Genomic DNA, 19,336 nt, shown 5'->3' on the forward strand with positions numbered 1-19,336 from the left:
AGATAAGGACCCTGCTAGGGATAGGAAGGACTATCTGGACTCAGCAATGTAGTCTAAAATTGAGATGGCCCTAGGAGAGCAATTCTATAAGCTTAATGTATCTTTTACTGTGTCTATACAAAATGATTAATATTATGAATGCTTATATGTTGTTGGACAAGGAGAGGAGAAACACACCCACAGGATTCAGCTCTAGGGTGGTAGTCCTGCTGAGATAGTATCTGTCCTAGAAGCATCCCCTGAGGGAAAGAACTTTACCCCTATTGATTGTGACCATACCTATGTGTAAGCCCCAACCCCTCATGGTTTTGGGATTTAACTAGACTGTAAGAGTGGGCTGGGGGATCCAGATTCAAGAGCCAGGAAGAGAATGAGGGAGGCAGAAGGAGAATGAAGGAGGATCAAGAAGAGTATGAAGTAGCATGGGGAGGAAGAAGCAGGAGGAGAATCAGAGGAGAATGGAGAGGAAATTGGAATAAATTGCAACTGACACCAACCAGCCTGGCCCTCATTTCCTTCCTTCGCCTGCCCATCGCCATCCACCTTCCTGGGGTGACGGAAGCGGCGTGAGGCTACCGAACGCTGGCAGGCAGCAGGGAGAGATAGAACACTGCTGTCACTACACAGCAGTCTATTTGTTCATTTGTTTATCTGTTCATTTCTCCTTTCAGCAATACCAGTTTTTCCTCAAGAAAAGGAAAATCCTAAGAAAATCCCAAGGCCTTATTGTATGACATAGCACTCATTTAGGATTATTCAGTCTTTTCTGTGGATTGACCTTCTCATGGTTGTATAACGTCTTTAGTATTTTTCTCTGTATTAAAGTCTATGTACAGAGAAAACTGGTGTGTCATAAGCAAAAAATGAATTCAGAGTCCTTATAAACACCATGCACAAATTCAAAGCAAAGTGGATTAGGGACATCAAGATCCGACCTGAACCCACAAGTAACATTAAGAAACACACACAGAACACTTTATGAACAGAAGCTAGAGGGATCTTCAATGATTCAGTACCATTAGACAAGCAAACTGAAACAAAGATAAACAGGACTACATCTAAAGAAGAAGTTTCTGCACTGCCAAATTAAATTAAATGGGAAAGTAAAATAGAGGACAATTAAGTTCAGTACACAAAAAACATTAACACAAGGGCTGGAGTTATAGCACAGTGGGTAGGGCGTTTGCCTTGCACACGGCAGACCCGTGTTCGATTCCCAGCATCCCATATGGTCCCCCGAGCACCACCAGGAGTAATTCCTGAGTGCATGAGCCAGGAGTAACCCCTGTACATTGCCAGGTGTGACCCAAAAAACAAAACAAAACAAAAAAATTAACAAAAAAGACTCAACTAGCAACAACAGCTTAGTAAACTTTCAAACTAGGACTTAATGTCCCACGATTAGATATAATGATTTCCACAAATTTTCTTTCACTGAATTATTTTTTGATAAGTGCTGCAACAAGCAATATAAAATAAATTTTTAAATTTCATTTTATTTTATAAAGTTGGGCTGGAGCGATAGCACAGCAGTAGGGCCTTTGCCTTGCATGCAGCCAACATGGCTGACCTGAGTTCGATTCCTCCGCCCCTCTCAGAGAGCACGGCAAGCTACCGAGAGTATCTCGCCTGCACGACAGAGCCTGGCAAGCTATCCGTGACGTATTCAGTATGCCAAACACAGTAACAAGTCTCACAATGTTACTGGGCCCGCTCGAGCAAATCAATGAACAATGGGAGGACCGTGATCGTGGTTTTATAAAGTTGTTCATGAGTTATTACGTTCAATATTCCAACACCAATCCCACCAACATTACACCTTCCCACCACCATTATTTCCATTTTCCCAACGACCACTCAAGCCTGCCCCAATATCAGGCCCTAATTTACTGATATTGCTTGTTATGAAAAATTCACTAAAAATGATTTTAAAGTGTGAAGATTGTCATACAATGTATATATTGTTTGTACATGAGAGTATATATATTTTTGTATAAGAATGTATATTATTCTATATGATAGCTCACCCTGGAGCCATCAAGCACTTATATAAGAGATTGCTAACAAGTTTAACAACTGGGTTAAGCCCTGTGAGTTGATATTTTCTTACTCAAGATTGGTTACTTTCTACTTTACATCTTGTCCAATGTGGTGTGCTATTCTTGGTATATCAGTGGTGTAGTGTCGCGGCCAAGTGCACCAGGAATTCTACAATTTTTATTGGGGTGATAAAGCTGGAGTTAAATCTTTAACTGAATGGTGACTTTGGGGCCTGGAAGCATCTCGGCAGCTTGTTGATCTTGAGATTTATTTAGGAATCTCTGGATCATGGCTGGTTCACTTGATCACTTGATCACTTGACATCCCATTACTGATCGATTTGTTCGAGTGGGCGCCAGTAACGTCTCCATTTGTCCCTGGTACGTGCTAGTGTAGCCCAATGGCATCTGCTCGCTCCAGGAACACGAAGGGCCTCAAACTGTTCGTTCAGGGTCTTGACAAAGAAGTCTGACCATCTTGTAGGTGGGCGGCCACACAATCTTTTGATTTCCTGTGGAATCCAGTTGGTAATGGCTCTAGTCCAGGAGTCATCTCCAAATCACATTATGTGTCCAAACCATCTGATTTTCAACGTCTTGGCAAATGAGACAGCATCCCTGATTCTCAATCATTAGTGGAGGTCGAAACTCTGGATTCCTTCTCTCACTTGAGTGAAGCATGATACTCGAAAGCATTAGCTCTTTCAATTCTTCTTTGGGAGACCCGAATAGCATTATCATCCTGTTTTCATAGGACCCAGGTCACTGAGGTGTATGTTAAAGCAGGAAGAATGGTGGAGTCGAAAAGATGTGCCCAGAGCCGAAGGTTCTTCATCCTCTTAGCTATTTCTTTGACACTCTTGAAGGTGTTCCACGCCGCAATCTTCCTCCTGCGCAATTCAGGTGCCAGGTCATTCATCATGAGTTCTCAACCTAGGTACACATATCTGCTGCATTAGGAAATGTTCGTTCCATTGAGAGTGAATGGAACTTCAGGAACGAGTTTGTTCCTCATTCTTGGTAATAAGATTCAACTGCAGTCTGGCCTTTCCACACTTACGGTCGAAGTCGGCCAACATTTGTGCTGCTTGGCTAATGGTTGGTGTTATTAGAACAATGTCATCAGTGAGATCCAAGTCATGGATAATCTTCTTCATTGCTCTTCTGGAAGATGTGATAGATCCATCAGGACATCAGAGGGTAGTCATCTTGTTCTTGTAGTTGGCAAAGGACATGTGGGTGTTGCAAATACTTTTCCCAGCTTCTGCCGCATCGGCCAGCACTGCTGCTCTTCTCTCTTTAAGGTCTTCCTTTATCGCTTCTCTGCACTGATTTGTGAGCTCGGACGTTAGCTTGTGGTTGCCTGAGGCTCGCGCCCAGCCACGTTGGTGAATAAGCTTGAGGGTTTTTTGAAGACAGGTATCTTTTTGTGGTTTTCTCTCCCTCGGCATTCCTCACACAATCCTGGAGGTGCTGAACCAGTTAACTGTATTCTTTGTCAATGTCGTCAACGACAGCACCTTCCCATGTTGCTGCAATAGTGCTAAAGAACTCCAAGTTGGTGGTCATTCTGGGAGTTCTCTTCTTAAACTTTGCAGCCCTTTCTCCCTGCTCTGTGAAGTAGAAATTTGCACGAAGGAGAGGGTGGTCTGATTCCTTTGGAATTTTGGGACAAGAGCAACATCAGTCAGGTAAAACTGTCGATTGAATATGATGTGGTCAATTTCATTGTGGAACTGTCCACTGGGAGACTCCCATGTCCAAACGTTTAGATTCAGCCTTCTGGAACTGTGTTAGCATGGATGGTCTTGTTCGACATGATGAACTCAGACAGCCTCTCACTGTCTCTCACTGTTCGTTCCATTCTAGGCCATGGATCCCAATGTGGAGTTCTTCAACTGATCTTCTCAGTCCTATCTTGGCATTAAAATCACCAACAATGATCTTGTAGAAAGTGTGGTCTTTATAGAATTTCTCCAGCTCCATGTAGAACTCTCAATTTCTTCATCATAATTGGATGTTGGTGCATAGACAAGATAGAAACTGCCGGCAGTGAACCACACCTATTCAAGTGTAATTGTCTGATTTGGGTTGTTAGACATTCGAATGAATCAGTGAATCAATGAATTAATGCTCATGGTGGTTAATGGGCTTATATGGCGCCAGAGGCATTTGTGGGCATGACCACCAGGCTTCCAGAAGAACAAGGAGGTGGGGGGAGGTTGCCCATCCCTGCCTCTGTGAGAGCCTGGAGATTTCGGTCACAAAACTCGCATACCTGAGTTTTTCAACAGATTCATTCCTAGATGAGGCTCATCCTGAGCCTGTGGAGTCCGGCATGAGCATGGTGGTGATTGGAGTGTGAAGTTTTTGACTACTAGAGCCCTGTTTGGGCAGGTGTTGAGCTGAACCGTCCCCCTCCAGGGTGCCCTGGATATGAGACTGAGCCTGGTGCAGGGCCCCTCTGCAGCTTGTTGATCTCTTTCGAGCTTGATTTGTGTCTCTGTATTAGGGTCTGTTAATGAGATTATATGCACCAGAGCCAGTTCATGGGCATGACTTCCAGGCTTCTATTGCCAGGCTCCAGGTAGAGCAGAGAGAGAGGTGGAGGTAGGCCATCCCGAATTCCATGAAAATAATTTATTTTGTGCCTGCTTCAAGGGCATATTGCGGTGGGGGGAGGGCAGGGAAGTTGGCTGGGAACATGAGGACAACGGTGGAAGGAAGGTCATAGTGGTGGTGGGATTGGAACTTGAAGGTCTGTAACAAATGCATCATGATCAACTTTGTAAATCATGGTGTTTAAATAAAGGGGAAAAACATTAAAAAAAAGATTACTTTGTTTCAGGTATTTGTTCACTAGTCATTTTTCCAATATGGTGATCATTGATCAGAAGCCAATCAATAGTTCTTTATATAACTTTAAAAACATTAATTACCCCATATTTGCTCGAGCGGGCCCAGTAACGTATAAGCCACACATTTGTGAGTGAAGTTCCATATAATAATTCTATATAAGTTCTGTACCACTTGAATTTTCATACAGTATAATGCCATTTGTCAACACTTTAAAAAAATATTTAACAAAAAAACAGCATCAGGTTTCAGCTTCTCATCATTTTCCTTCAATAACATATGATTCTTTGAAGTAGTTTTACATATTAAATGGACCTTTGGTCAGTCCATTTAAAATATCTAGCCCAGGGGCTGGAGCAGTAGTATAGCGGGTAGAGCGTTTGCCTTACACACAGCTGATCCGGGATCAATTCCCAGAATCCCATATGGTCCCCTGAGTACCGCCAGGAGTAATTCCTGAGTGCATGAGCCAGGAGTTACTCCCGTGCATCGCCGGGTATTACCCCAAAAGCAAAAACAAATAAATTAAATTAAATTAAATATCTAGCTAGCCCTGCTGCAATTTTCAAACTTATGTTGCCAACAGAAATGTTTTCATTGCCAATGTTTCATCCACTTTCCTTTGCCTTAAAGATTCATTACCTTTCACTGTACCACAAAAGACACATTTTATTCTGCAAAAGCTTTTCAGCAGAAGAAACACTCATAGGTATCTGCAAATACTATGCAGCCCTCAAATAAAAAGCGATCCTTCAGTTTCACGTGTCATCATGCACGTGTTATCTGCATGACGTCTGGATTTTGTTCAGCAGAAATATCAAGACAGGATGTGCAACCTCTAGGCAAATGCATTTTATACAATGTATACAATCATATATTTTATATAATTGTATTCAATTCTTGTTAGAATATATTGGCAAAACCTGACACCTCTCCATGGAACCATGCTTTCATGAAACTATTATAATGCTTTTGCCAGTTTCAGTGGCATTTTGAAAGGAATCAACAGTTTAACAATTCCTTCTATGATGCTTCAAATATTTTTTAGCCAATGTTCAGTTCTAGCTGTAGTATTGTAGGAAAAAATGTACTCAGGAATAGACATCAACCACACTTTACGTTATTTTATTTTATTTTTGCTTTTTGGGTTACACCCGGTGATGCACAGTGGTTACTCCTGGCTCTGCACTCAGGAATTACCCCTGGCGGTGCTCAGGGGACCATATGGGATGCTGGGAATCAAACCCGGGTTGACCGTGTTCAAGGCAAATGTCCTACCCGCTGTGCTATCGCTGCAGCTCCACTTTATGGTATTTTTAATGAATGAAGTATTTCCTATTTGGACCAGTGAACCTAATTTCCGGTTATCCCCATAAGCATTATGCCAAGTGTTATGTTCATAAGTAAGCAATATGCCAAGGGAAGTGTCCATTTCTCCCCTCGACGTAGGCTTCCAGAACTGCTAGTGTCTTCTGCAGAAATACTTTTGCATTAAACAATGTATTTGTTTGTTTCTTCAATCATTTTAGTACATAATTTTATCAAGAATAGTTTGTACAGTGCAAAAGTGATCATCAATAAAAAAAAAAGTGACTCCACAATACTCAAGTACCACTATACCTCTTCTTACTTGCTGCTGTTCTTCATCATGATCATCTCCTAAATCGGATTTGAAACATTCTTCCTCCATGGAAGTCATATTTATGATTCTAAGAGTTCATCTTCCTCGCAACCAGATTATATTTTAAATATAATAAAATAAAATACTGCAAGTATATAATAAGCTAACTCACACAAGTCAATAATCTGGAACAAAAGTAGCAACAGAAATGTTATCATTGCCAACATTCCATATTACACTTTAGTGCGGCAGCATCCAACAAAGTGGACTGTTATTACTGAAACCCCCAGATGGCAGAAACATGTATTTCAGTTTCACATCAATGTGTCAAATCTGCAGATTTGCATCTTTACGTCCCACACATGAGTGAGATTACTTAGCACTGCACTGTCCTCCCGTTGTTCATTGATTTTCTTGAGTGGGCCCAGTAACGTCTCCATCGTGAGACTTGTTGTTACTGTGTTTGGCATATCGAATACATCACAGGTAGCCTGCCAGGCTTTGCCGTACGGGCGAGATACTCTAGGTAGCTTGCTGGTTCTCCGAGAGGGGCGGAGAAATCAAAGTAGTCCAGATAAAACACAGGCTCTCCTCCCTGACTGGGAAAACTATGATAATAAATATGCCAGCTCTTCCTTAGAAATTAGAACATCCAATGACATGCCAGTCAGGATCCCAGCAGTGGTCTACACCAGGGTTTCCTAAACTTTTCCACAGTGACCTCTGCCCTGGGATGCAGTCTGAGGGAGAACTACCATGAACACCTCCGATCCGTGACTGATGAACTTTGAATTGATTTTTGGTCGGCTCTTGTTCAGAAACCTTTCACTGTGGTCAGGCTTTTTTTTTTTTTTAAGATACTCCCCCCACTCCCTCCCCTTCATTTTACGAAGTTGGAGTCTGGGGCTGCTAAGAATGGGCTTTTCCTGGCAGTCAGGAGTGGGCCAGCTGCACCACAGGCAGCCCCCCACCCCCGCTGGACCCCTTTGCCAACACTGGTCTCAGCAGCCACCACGGCGGAAGGTGGTGCACCCAGCAAGCTGCCGCAAAACGTCCCAAGGGGCCGCTGCCCCATGGAGGCGCCGGGGTGTGGGACACAGCGGCAGCCTGTGAGGGAGTAGGGCCAGCTCCCTGCGCCCCTTGGCCCCTCCCGCCAGCAGCTTCTGCTTCATTCTCCCACCAATAGGCCCACAGCTAAGGGGCCACTTGGCCAAGCTGACCACGCACCCCACTGCAGTGCTTAGAGCTCAGTACTGAGAGCTTGGTACTGAGAACTCAGTACTGAGGGTTTGGTACTGAGAGCTGAGTACTGAGACCCAGTGAGGAAGTACTGCTTCCTCCTGCCATCCTTCAGCAGTCCTGGCCCTCCGATACAGCCTAGGCAAAAATATCCCCAGCACTGTGGCCAGATTCCCCAAACCCCCTCAAGCTGATGTCCCAGGCTGTCTAGAGCCCACAGGCCTGTGGGGTGGGGACTGGGTGGCCGCCACTGCTTGGGGGCATGGGCAGCTTGTGCTGAGTTCAGCAGAAACATGTCCGGTCACCCACTAAGAATAGCAGTGACCTTTTAGGGGGACACAGCAAGCCCTGCTCTTGCTACATGCCTTCCCCTCCCCAGGTCTCTCCCTGTCCCTGCCCAGTGTCGCTGAGAGTCCCAGGGGCCCAAGTAACATTCCCATCCTTCAGCAGTGATGCCCACCCCACCGCTTAGAGAGCACCCATGAATTTCAGTAACTCCTTCGGTGCCCGGAACCCCACAGGGTCCCCCGAGACCGTCAGGAGTGACCACTGAGTGAAGAGCCAAGAGTGAGCTCTGTGAACCCCTCACTGTGACTCTAAAACCAAATTAATTTAAAAAGTAGAAAATGCAGGGCTGGAGCGATAACACAGCGGGTAGGGTGTTTGCCTTGCATGCGGCTGACCCGGGTTTGATTCCCAGCATCCCACATGGTCCCCTGAGCACCGCCAGGAGTAATTCCTGAGTGCAGAGCTAGGAGTAATCCCAGAGATTACTTAAAAATTTAGTATAGGCCAGAGACATATAGGCTAGTACAGGGGATAAGGCGCTGACTTCACACCCATTTTGATTCGATAAATGATCCCATTTCCATCAGGGGGCAAACAACATATGGCCCCTGAGCATTACCAAGAATCCTCCCTGAGCACAGGGTCAGGTGTAAGTCTTGAGCTCTGCTATGTGGCTCCACCCGCCCCCCCCCCCCCCACAAAACAAAATAAAACAACAAGACAAAGTAACATTTTTTTTTGGCTTTTTGGGTCACACCCAGCGATGCTCAGGGGTTACTCCTGGCTCATACACACAGGAATTGCTCCTAGCGATGCTCAGGGGACCATATGGGGTGCTGGAAATCGAACCTGTGTCGGCCATGTTGGCTGTGTGCAAGGCAAACGACCTACCTGCTGTGCTATCGCTCCAGCCCCACAAAGCAACATTTTTAAAGGTCCGAGAAGAAATGTTTTAAAATATTCCTAAGTGCAAAAGATGTGTGAATGGTAACAGAATCCACTGACACATAACTGACCCCCTCTGACCTTCCAAGGAAATAAACACACTTGCACATACATACCCACAGGTATAAGCATGCACAGAATATATTCAAGGGGCAGGTATACATGCATATGTAAACAAGGGACACATACAGAGATGCATACTCAGGCATCACACACACACAGAAGCACTTTCATCTAGCGTAGTAAGGACTGCCACAGAAGCTTACCAAGTTTGTGATTTTATTATATTCTGAATAAAGATGATATTTAGAGAAAGAAAATGGCTATACAAAGAATTTATAGAACATTCATTTACATACTGGATATGTTTTTCACGATAGAAGAGTACAAATACCCACTAATATAAGGCAGCTCAGGAGACTTGGGAAGGTCTTCAATGGTGAGAGGTCACGTGGAGACACTAAATGTGATTCAGACTTAACTTGGTTCTAAGTTAACACTGGAACTATGTGGTATAGTTAAAGAGCAGGTGGCCTGGACCCTGGCTATGACACTGGGACTCAGCCCTCACGAGCTCCCAGGATAGTACCCCTATTCCCACTGGCACCCCAAGGTCAGATGCCTGAGAAAGCTCCTTACAATAAACTGGGCTGGCACAGGCACCAGAGCGCAGCCTCCCTAGAGTGAAAAGAGGTCCATGGATTGTCCTGGGTGCATATGTAACACTTCGTGATTAGTCCACTACTGGACATCAGGAACTGAACTGGCTTCCTTTCATTCCTCAGGGAGAGCCATTTGCTTGGACAAGCTGCCTGATGTCCTTGACATCTGAGTGTGTCAAGAGCCGGCCTTCAGTGTCAAAGCAAGTGGCAGTGGCATCCTGAGGGTCCACACAAGAACTTCGGTGGGCTGGGGTTCCAGGATGCCGGTATGGGGTTTTGGCTTGTGATTCTCCACCTCATACTCCTCTTCTGCTTTGATTTCAAAGCGTGTGCATTCTTCCTTAGAAGGGCAAGGACCTGGCCTTTGGTCTGGACCAAACTTGGGTACGAGCCATCTCAGGATGAGGCACCTCTAATCAACAGTACAAACCTACACTCCCTTTGGCCGGATCCTGGCAGTCAGTGACAAGATAGGCTGGGCAGAGCCCACAGCAATGAAGGTTCCTCGCTCACAGTGGGGGGCTCGGAGCCTTCTGCTATGCGCCAGGACATCAGGACCTCGGGGACAGTCTCTTCGATGACACGTAAGCAGATGCTGGGGAGAAGGTCCACAATGACTAAGGCAAACATTTGGCACAGGAATGAGGCACTTGTGTTCAGTACATTAGTAAGAGCTGAATAGTGGACCCATCTGTCTGCTTTTCTGCACATTTATATACACAATACACCCACTGAGATCAGCTAAGCTTATCTCTGCCCCACTGTGAAACTGAGAAGTCACCAGACACAGTTCCAAAGCCCAGAATGGACAATTGCTGGTGATTCCTGGGTAATCAAAGAACTAGTTCTTGCTGTAGAGAATAAAAATGGGCAGAGCATGATGAACCAAGTGCTGGGACACACTTGGGCCAGATAAACTGATTTTATATCCAGAGCCACCTTGCAGGGCCCTTGCTTGAGGAATGTCATGGGCACTGAGTGTTCATATCAGTGTAAGCCTGATTCAACAAGAGCAGAAAAGTGACACTCAAAAACGGCCCAAAGGGATTGTTAGTCTTTCCCTCCCTCTAAAGATGCCAGAGGCAGCTGTGCAATTGGAGCCAGTGGGGGCAGAAGAACAGGATAAGGTCTTACAAAGGTCTGGGGTCTTCTCAGGAACCTCTGGTGGCCCCAAGATGAATAGTAACAGAAATGCAGAGACATACTGGGTTTAAATTCAACTCCTTCCTACCCCTCTAGAACCTTCCTCACTAGAAGGGAAGTCATCTGAACTTGGCAAATACCCATAGGTAAGTCAGGCACCAGGTGGGTTGACTGGGGCCGAACCACCTTAAACTGGTGAAGGCCCAAGCACTGCAGAGGCAGCAGTTGGCAAGGACTCGGGCACATTCTCATGCCCAGTCCCCCAGCCCCCAGGACCAGAAGCTTCTCCCAGAATCCTGGTGGACTGGCAGGTATAGAACAGGACATGAGAACAGGATAGTGATGGGGATGTGGATGTTTATCCACATAAATAGTGTGGCACAATGAAGTATAAGTTAGATGGAAAAGGCACTTCCCTTCTGGCCTGGCCTACACTTCTTTCTCCCCTGTCGAGACACCACCCAGTCGGTGAGAGCAGTGAGAGGAGCTGCCTCGCCAGGGGCTCCGGACACAAGTGCCCCTGGTGTTCACAGCCCCTTCCCTTCCCCCAGGACTTTGTGCTCCACAAAGGCCTGACTCAGCTGCCCCAACCCCTGAAAACATGCAGTCCCTTCTGAAGTGAAGGGCAGACTCCCCTGGAATGTTGGCTGGGCAGAAACCACGGCAATGGTGGTTCCTCGCTCCCTGTGGGGGGCTCAGAGCCTTCTCAGCAGCGTGAACTCAGCGTTTCCTCGCATGGTCCTTTAACTCTTCCAGTTAGAAGCCTGGTGCCCAGCTCCTTTCACCCAGGAAGTGCCGGGAGCGGGTGTCTTGTCTGTTCTCTTTGTAAAGGTGAAGCTCTTTCATCTGCTGGGCCCAGAGTTTCAGGGTCAGAGTCTGCTGTCCCAGCATCTCTGGGGTCTCCAGGCTGGCAGGGGCTCAGATCTTCTTCGGGGAGCCGATCATGACCTTTGACACAAAGTTGACAATGGCACTGGCGGGCTGCTCAGGGTCGTGTTCCGCAAACAGGTGACACACGTTGTCTGTGGTACTGCCCTGCTTCCGTGCCACAAATCCAAAGACTCTGCAAGAAGAGAGCTGAGGTCAGACTGTGCCTGCCACATGAAGCATGCCCTGGAGATGCTGCACTCTCCTGCCACTTCCTCCGGGGCCTTATCCAGTCCCTGCAGCAGCTATTTCTGCCTCCGCAAGTGGGAGGCAGAGGGAGAGGGGCGTGGCCCAGAATGACCCTGTCTGAGAATAGAGCCAACACCCCCTCCGCATGCCTGCTGAAGCTGGCAGATGCTTATCATCGGGTGCCAGAGCCCCTTCTGTGCCTGGGTCCTGGCATCTCTCCAGGGTTCCCTGACACATCAGGGTGGTCACAAGAGTTTCACTGCTCTGGCTGGCTGCACAGCTAGGTCAGAAGGAAGCCCAGAGCCCAGAGGGGCTGTTACCCCCTGGGTGGGTATCTAGGCCTGGGAGGGATGCTCCAGGCCATTAAGAAACATTCCCACCGACCCCTGGTGCCAGAAAGATACCCAGGGCTTACCCTCCTCCCTGGAGATAGAAAACCTGAGTCACAAACCACAGGTAGTTAAATGACTTAAGAATACATCTATTTTTCTCAGAAGGAATCGAAGCCATTGTCTGAATAAGCTTTCAAGAGTTCTAAACTCTATATAATAGCACCATTATCTATTTCCAAATCCCTAGCAAACCTTCTAGAAAAAAAATGGATTTTTTTGCTTCAGCCTCGTAGCTTGCACAGCACAGAAGGGATTACCCTGATGGGGTGATGCATTTCACTCTGCTGAGATCAAAAACATGGCAGCGGGGAGCCCCCTCTGAGCACTCGACCAGACCTTGGGACAGATGAGGCACGTGGTGGGAGGGGAGGGTGCATGTGTGTCCACACATATGGTCATCAACAGAAACCATGAGTTCAGTGGAGGAAGACAGGAGGTGGACACGAGGCATGTCTGGAATGCTCTGAGCCCACACCACCTCGGGCCTGCACCAGGCTAACTCCAGACCGAGATGGGAGAAACCCCACAGTGACTGCTTCTGTAAGTGCTGGAACTCTAACCGCCCCCCCCCCAACACACACACACACACACACACACACACAAACACACACACAGGATGTGCCTCCTTCTCCTCCTAACGTCAGGACAAGCTGCTGTGGGCCTCCCACAATAGCCGTGCACTGTGCCTCAGGCTTGCCACAGAGATCAGATGCTATACACGAGAAGACAGAATCCCCATAAAGGTGTTCTGGCACACAGACACTGATTTTTTTTTTTTTTAAGCAAAACCAAAACCCACTGCCAAAATGATATAGTCGTTCCCTTATGAGGAGTCTTCTTGGGAAACCTGGAACAGAAAACTACTCTGGACTGAGGCCTCAAGCTAGCAGTGCACATGAACACATCCTGCCAACTTACTTTGAGCAAGGACCATCTGTGATCCACCTTGAGAATTAAAGAAAAAAGAAGATTATGTTAATTTTATCAGCTTACAGAGCAAGAGGAAGAACATAGCTGTTTAGTAAAAGAAGATTTCTTACTTCCTGTCCTGTGGATCCAACGCACAGAAGATCACACTGCTCACGGGATAGTGTCTCCGGAAGAACAGCCTATGGGGATGAGAAAGAATGCGTCTGTGGCCAGGACTTGGGTGTGAGAGGCCTACCTGGGAGGGTGCATGCAGAAGTATGTGCAGAGTGAAGAGACATCTGAGGTTGGCCTAAGTCTCCCTCCCACTCAAAGTCAGCTTCTATGAGAGATGGAAACACAGGGTGTAAGGGTGTAAGGACTGACAAGGTCCACAGATGCTCTGGAGACCACTAGTATGTACCAATTTTGACTAAACGCCAAGACCAGTACTTCAGTCCAGATGAAAGATGAGGAAAACAAGCATCACAGGGGAAAGGACTGGCCCATACCCACCTACAGGAGGCAAAAACCCAAGCTCTCCTGCAACTTCCCCAAATGCATCAGCTGAGAGTGAACCTCCCTCTCAGCCACCTTCTGTGCAGGTATGGATGGAAAGTCAGTCAACAGCTCAGCCCCACTGGCAGGAACCTGGGATTGGCTGAGTGTCCTGGAAGCTCTTGCCAATGTTCTTATGTTCAAGGGCCTGGCTCCCTTATCAATCACAACAGGGAGTCTTACAAATACAGTAACTGCTTAGAAAAATGCCTTTGATCCTGAGGTCAAAGACACTACAGGTGGGAAGAAAACACACCGGCCTTTGCCTGCTTCCTGCTGGGCAAACCTTCCTAGTGGAGCACCCCCTCAGCAGGAGCCAACTCTGACAACTCTGAGGGAGGCAATGCGCTATGGTACACAGCACGGATGATGAATAGGCCCACATCTTTCAACAGGGTCTATCTGAAAATGCACTCCCTACAAGTCAGAAACAGTCACAGTCAAGCAAAGACAGGTGCATTCTATCACCATGCGGTGTCTGAGCATTTGTATGTTTTGTGGTTTGGGGGCTACACCTGGTGTTTCTCACGGCTTACTTTTGCCAGGGACTGGGGATCATATGGATGTCGGGCTTAATTTCACGCTGAAAACTTAGAATATTTTTGCTTTTGCACATGATGCCAGTGTGTGTTTATTTGTATAATGGTCAAAGCTCTAAGTATGTATTTTTACTCATTTCACTGATCCCTACAGTAGAAGCTTTTGGATGAAATATTAGTATTTTTCACATGGTTGCTAAAATACATGTGACACCCGGGTGAAGTGTAGACAGATGCTGGCTGCTGATCACATTAGCCTGGTGAATCACGACCCATCCAAGATATGGTCAGCTGCTGTGTGGGCCAGCACTCACTTCCTCTGGTTGTCCGTGAGGGTGATGCCCTGGGCTGACACCTTGAAGTGCACGATGGTGGACAAGGGTGGTGGCTCCTGGACCAGGGTGATACTCAGGGCCTTCTGGACAGCCTGGTGGCCTGTGAGGGACTCCATCTCCACGGAATTCAGGTACCATACATTGCAGGCTATAAAACAGTAAGGAAAGCAGCTTGTTAAGACCTGGGGGCAGTAGCTGAAGTTGGCTCTTGGCGCTGGTACTCATCGACACTTGAATATTGCATGAAAACTGGAGACAGACTTGCCTCACGGCCAATGCAGAGAAGAAATATATTAGTGGAGCCAAGAAGAACCCTCCTTGCCTCCCACTGGTCCCCGGACAATGTTCCCCCACTGCATCATACCGGGCTCCAGGGACACTTCGTGTGGATTTTGGAGAGACAAGCATCCAACCACAAATACAGTTAAGGAAATGGCCAGGGGAAGGTATGCAGTCTCGAGGTCTGCTCACTGCCCTGTGCTGAGTTCTTAGGAGGTAAATATCTCGGGAAACATCACTCAGAGGAGGAAATATTTGGCTGCGGCTCAGAAACAAGCCTGCGGGGGAGGCCTGCCCCTCCGTCACTGCCCCCGGCTACTGAGCGAGTACAGGGCTGGTCTGCAGAACCACCTCTGGGAGGGAACAGCTGAGTGTGCATGAGGTTCAGTAATCAGACACTGGCCCAGAGCCTGGATGGTCACAGCTCCAGGGCACGTGTGAGGTCACTGTACCCGTGAGATGGTCTGCAGGCTGTACTTCACTCACTGCAGGAGGTAAGGCTTTATGGTCAATTCAAGCATGGACCTTGCAGGACACAGCAGCTGGCCCAGCCCTGAGTTCTGGCAATCTTTACTCCATGTTTAAAGTCTCTAATTTTCCCTGAACAGAAGAGACTAAGCTCCTCGCACCATGAGCTGTGCCCTAAATTTAAGCGCCAAAGCTGTGACCTCTAGTGCTCATTCCCTTTGCCTGAACAGGAAGGAGGGCAGCTTCATCTTAAGAGACCCAGGAGGAGCCTCAGCTGTCATGAGATGGGCACATAACCAAGCATATGGACCAACAGGAACTGTGCTGGTATTGGGCACTCTCGGGTGCTGCCTGGCCACCTCTCAGTGCAGCCACCATTCTTCCTACTGGACAGGGCTAGTTATGGAAGTTGGAGAACCACTGAGGATTTTAAACCTCTGCCTCAGTGAACAGCTATCATAGGGAGCAAGAACCAGAATTGGGGTCCGCGTGAACCCAGCAGAAACACAAAGTTCTCCATCTAAGTGTGAGTACGAGGACTGAGTCAAGGCACGTCCTTCAGATGGAGACACTTTGAAGTGCAGTAGATGAAGAACATCTGAAGCAGAACGACTTCAGATAGCGGCAAGGAAACTGCTTTGAAATCCTAAAATCCTAAGAGAGGCCCAACAAGAAAGAACAATGGCTAAGGAAAGGCAGCAGATACGCACAAGACCTGAGAACAAGTTTCTAGGTGATTGTAAGAACAAACACTGCCACTACTCACTCACAAGATAAGATTGTCTGAGACGGGTACCCCACTTCCTCCGAAATTAAGACTCCACAAACTCATTGATAAAAAAGGGAGATTAATCTAAGGAATAATAGTCTATAAATGTAGACAACAATTTTACTTTCATGAAAAAGAACTTACTATTTGCTTCCAGGAAAATTAGAAGGGCACTGGCTATGAAGAGAAATTTTAAGTCCATCTCAAACACAATTGTTCTCATTTCTCCACACATAGCCTGACACTATTTATTAACACTATTTATTAACAGCACTTACACTTTGGCAGAATTTAGCTTAGCATTTACATAGATTATTTTATCAAATCTTCAAAACATTCCTCCGAAATCAGATTCTAGAAGATTTTATTCAGCCACAGAGAGCAACTGCTCACAACAGCCTTGGTGAGAAATCCAGTTTTCAGAAAGCCACTGTCACTCCTGCAGATGCTGAGAGGCAGGAAGAACAGAAATGTTCTCCCTTTCTGCAAAGCCAGACCTGAGTCACCAATATGGTTTTTCGTGCCCCTGTTCCTGTGAGCTGCACAATACAGCCTCCTCTGACCATCTTGACTATGCACGGGGGTAAGGTGGTACGGGGGAGCTTCTATGTCTGAACTTCCCCTCCTATCTAAACTTTACTTGTGTCATCTTGGGAAAGAGAGCAAGTTGGCAAAAGTCCTTGCAACGGCAATTGTCAAATATCTGATATTTCAGAGTTCTAAAGAAAAGTTGCTTTCCCGAAAAGCAAAGGTCAACCACAGCTTCCATTCTAGATGATATTGTGCAATGTTTATCAGAAGATTCACAAGAAATAACTTGTGTTTTAGCTGTTTGAGTCACATACCAGTTGGAAAAATCAAAGACAAGAATGGTTAAATGGAATAGCATACAACTGCAAACAATAATAATTGGAAATTGCAGAGCAACATAGGGGATGCTATAGGTTAACAGGGATACTAAATACAAGCTGTATCTCCACTATTATTAGAACTATAAAGTAAAGAGCAAATGCATTTATGTATAGGAGTTGGAAAGGTGTCTGAAAATCTTTGGAGTTTGAGCACAGAATGGCCTTAATAAGATACTAATATTGCAGTTAGAAAAAGAATAACAATGATCAAACTACAACAAAATCCCAGAAAATTGCCATGACTTGAGCATTTGGAACCAAGGGCTGCCATGATCCAGACACTTGCATCGGATGTGTCACAAATGATGGCCTTTTGCTAAGGAGAAGAAGAATTCTGATCATTGGTAACCATGTCTCCCTGGTCTTGTCATTACTCAAGCAGAGTACTTGAAATTTTTTCTATGACAGCAATTAAGAATCTAAGGAAAGGGATGCAGGGAACAAGTAGAAAGGCAAACCTCTAAGTATTAACTGTAGCCCAGAGAATCTGAAACAAGCTTCATGGCTGGGCACGAGGAACTGACTCAAGCCAGTCAGAAATATGAGATTTGTATTGGGATTTCAGACTCTAGGGGGTAACCTTAGTTAGCTGAGAAAAGGATAACATATCTGTAGTTGTTATAAGTAACAATTGTTAAGGGTAATAATTCTATAAACTCATCTCCCTCTTTGTTTTCCATATCTTCCATTTTCCTCTTTGTAAAGTATACACATTCTTTTAAAAATATACTTTCTAAAAGGGTTATAAATTATTGTCACTTGAATCTACTTGTTAGCAAGTAGACAAAAAAAAGTACTTGTCAAAAAGTACTTTCCAACTTGTCATTACATTCTGAAGCTATGTTATTAAAATTGTTTGTCTAAAAACAATAAAAACATAGTTTCTGGTAGCTGAAACAATAGTATAGCAGCTAAGGCATTTACCTTGCTTGCAGTCAACCCAGGTTAGATTCACAGCATCCCAGATGGTCCCCTTAGCACCGCTAGGTGTGGCCCAAGAACCAAAAATAAATAAATAAATAATTTCTAATGTGCCAGCTCAAAAACATAATCCTTCCATTTATGGGCAATCAATCAGAAATCTGGAAAAAGTATCTCTGCTGGATATATATTGTATTGCTCCACTTCACGAGAAACAAAGAAAAACTGGGGCTGGAAATAGAAAAAGAAATTCCTTTTGAATTTGGAACAACTCATAATGGTTCTGATATCAAATGAAAAGGGATTAGCACTGTAGCACTGTCCTCCTATTGTTCATCGATTTGCTAGAGTGGGCACTAGTAACGTCTCCATTGTGAGACTTGTTGTTACTGTTTTTGGCATATTGAATACGTCATGGGGAGCTTGCCAGGCTCTGCCATGCGGGCGGGATACTCTCGGTAGCTTGCCGGGATCTCCAAGAGGGATGGAGGAATCGAACACGGGTCAGCCACATGCAAGGCAAACGCCCTACCCGCTGTGCTATGTGCTATCGATCCAGCCCCAAAAAGGGATTAAACTGCAGAAAACTGACTGTTCACGCTGGCAGTTCAGGACATTTAACTGCAGATTCCTGAATCTTGGCTTCCTCAACATTCCAATGAGAAAATTAGGAGAGACAGATTCTCTGGGTTACACTGCAAGTCTAGGAGTCTATGGTTCTAAGTGAATTAAGAAAACAAATGAAATATAATTTAGGAAAATAACCCACTCAATTTCCTTCAGGCTAGCGGAGACGAAAGCTGGACTGCCCCTAACAATGACTGTTCTGGCTTGGTGGAAATAACTGTGAGGCAGGGAGGGAGGTGGCCCTGGGTCGTCCACGGGTCGTAGTCCTTCTGACTGCATCACCTCAACATCCTGACTTTATTCTTTGCCTTGTCTTGGTCCAAGTAGTGCAGAAAAACGTAAGCCTCCGAGGTGTTGTAGAAAATCTAAATCTCAAGCAACACTTCCAGAGAGTCATTTAAATAAAATCAAGACACCGAAAAAAAAAAAAAAGAAAATAGAGATTTCAGGGACCAAAGTGACAGTACAGTGGTAGGGAGCTTGTCCTGCACTTCTCCGACCTCGTTCAGTACCCGGCACTGTGTGTCATCTCTTGAGCCCTTCAGGAATGATCCCTGAGGGCAGAGCCAGAGAAAGCCCTGAGTATGGCTTAAAAACCAGGTATGGCCTAAAAACCCAACGAAACTTTTACAAAATCGCTCCAGGCCTCAAAGACTTAAGTGCAAGGCAGTTGTACTGTAATCCTTCTTGAGCAAGCCTGACTCAGATGATTGATTAGAAAC

The 19,336-nt window shown here is 45.9% G+C and overlaps 1 protein-coding gene across 1 annotated transcript in view; it reads right to left on the reverse strand.

The window, feature by feature from the left end:
- Window positions 1–11,352: 11,352 nt before the first annotated feature.
- Window positions 11,353–19,336, reverse strand: part of LOC130015911 (tensin-3-like) — a 264,718-nt gene continuing 256,734 nt past the window's right edge. The window contains exons 27-30 of the mRNA XM_056106653.1: window positions 14,619–14,787; window positions 13,342–13,410; window positions 13,220–13,246; window positions 11,353–11,856 (exon numbers count right to left, since the gene is read on the reverse strand). Of these exons, the coding sequence (XP_055962628.1) occupies window positions 11,712–11,856; window positions 13,220–13,246; window positions 13,342–13,410; window positions 14,619–14,787 (410 nt within the window). The 3' untranslated portion in view covers window positions 11,353–11,711. The remainder of the gene's footprint in view (window positions 11,857–13,219; window positions 13,247–13,341; window positions 13,411–14,618; window positions 14,788–19,336) is intronic.

Source organism: Sorex fumeus, unplaced genomic scaffold (assembly GCF_029834395.1).
Source record: "Sorex fumeus unplaced genomic scaffold, SorFum_2.1 ptg000141l, whole genome shotgun sequence".
In the NCBI taxonomy this organism is placed as follows: Eukaryota; Metazoa; Chordata; class Mammalia; order Eulipotyphla; family Soricidae; genus Sorex; species Sorex fumeus.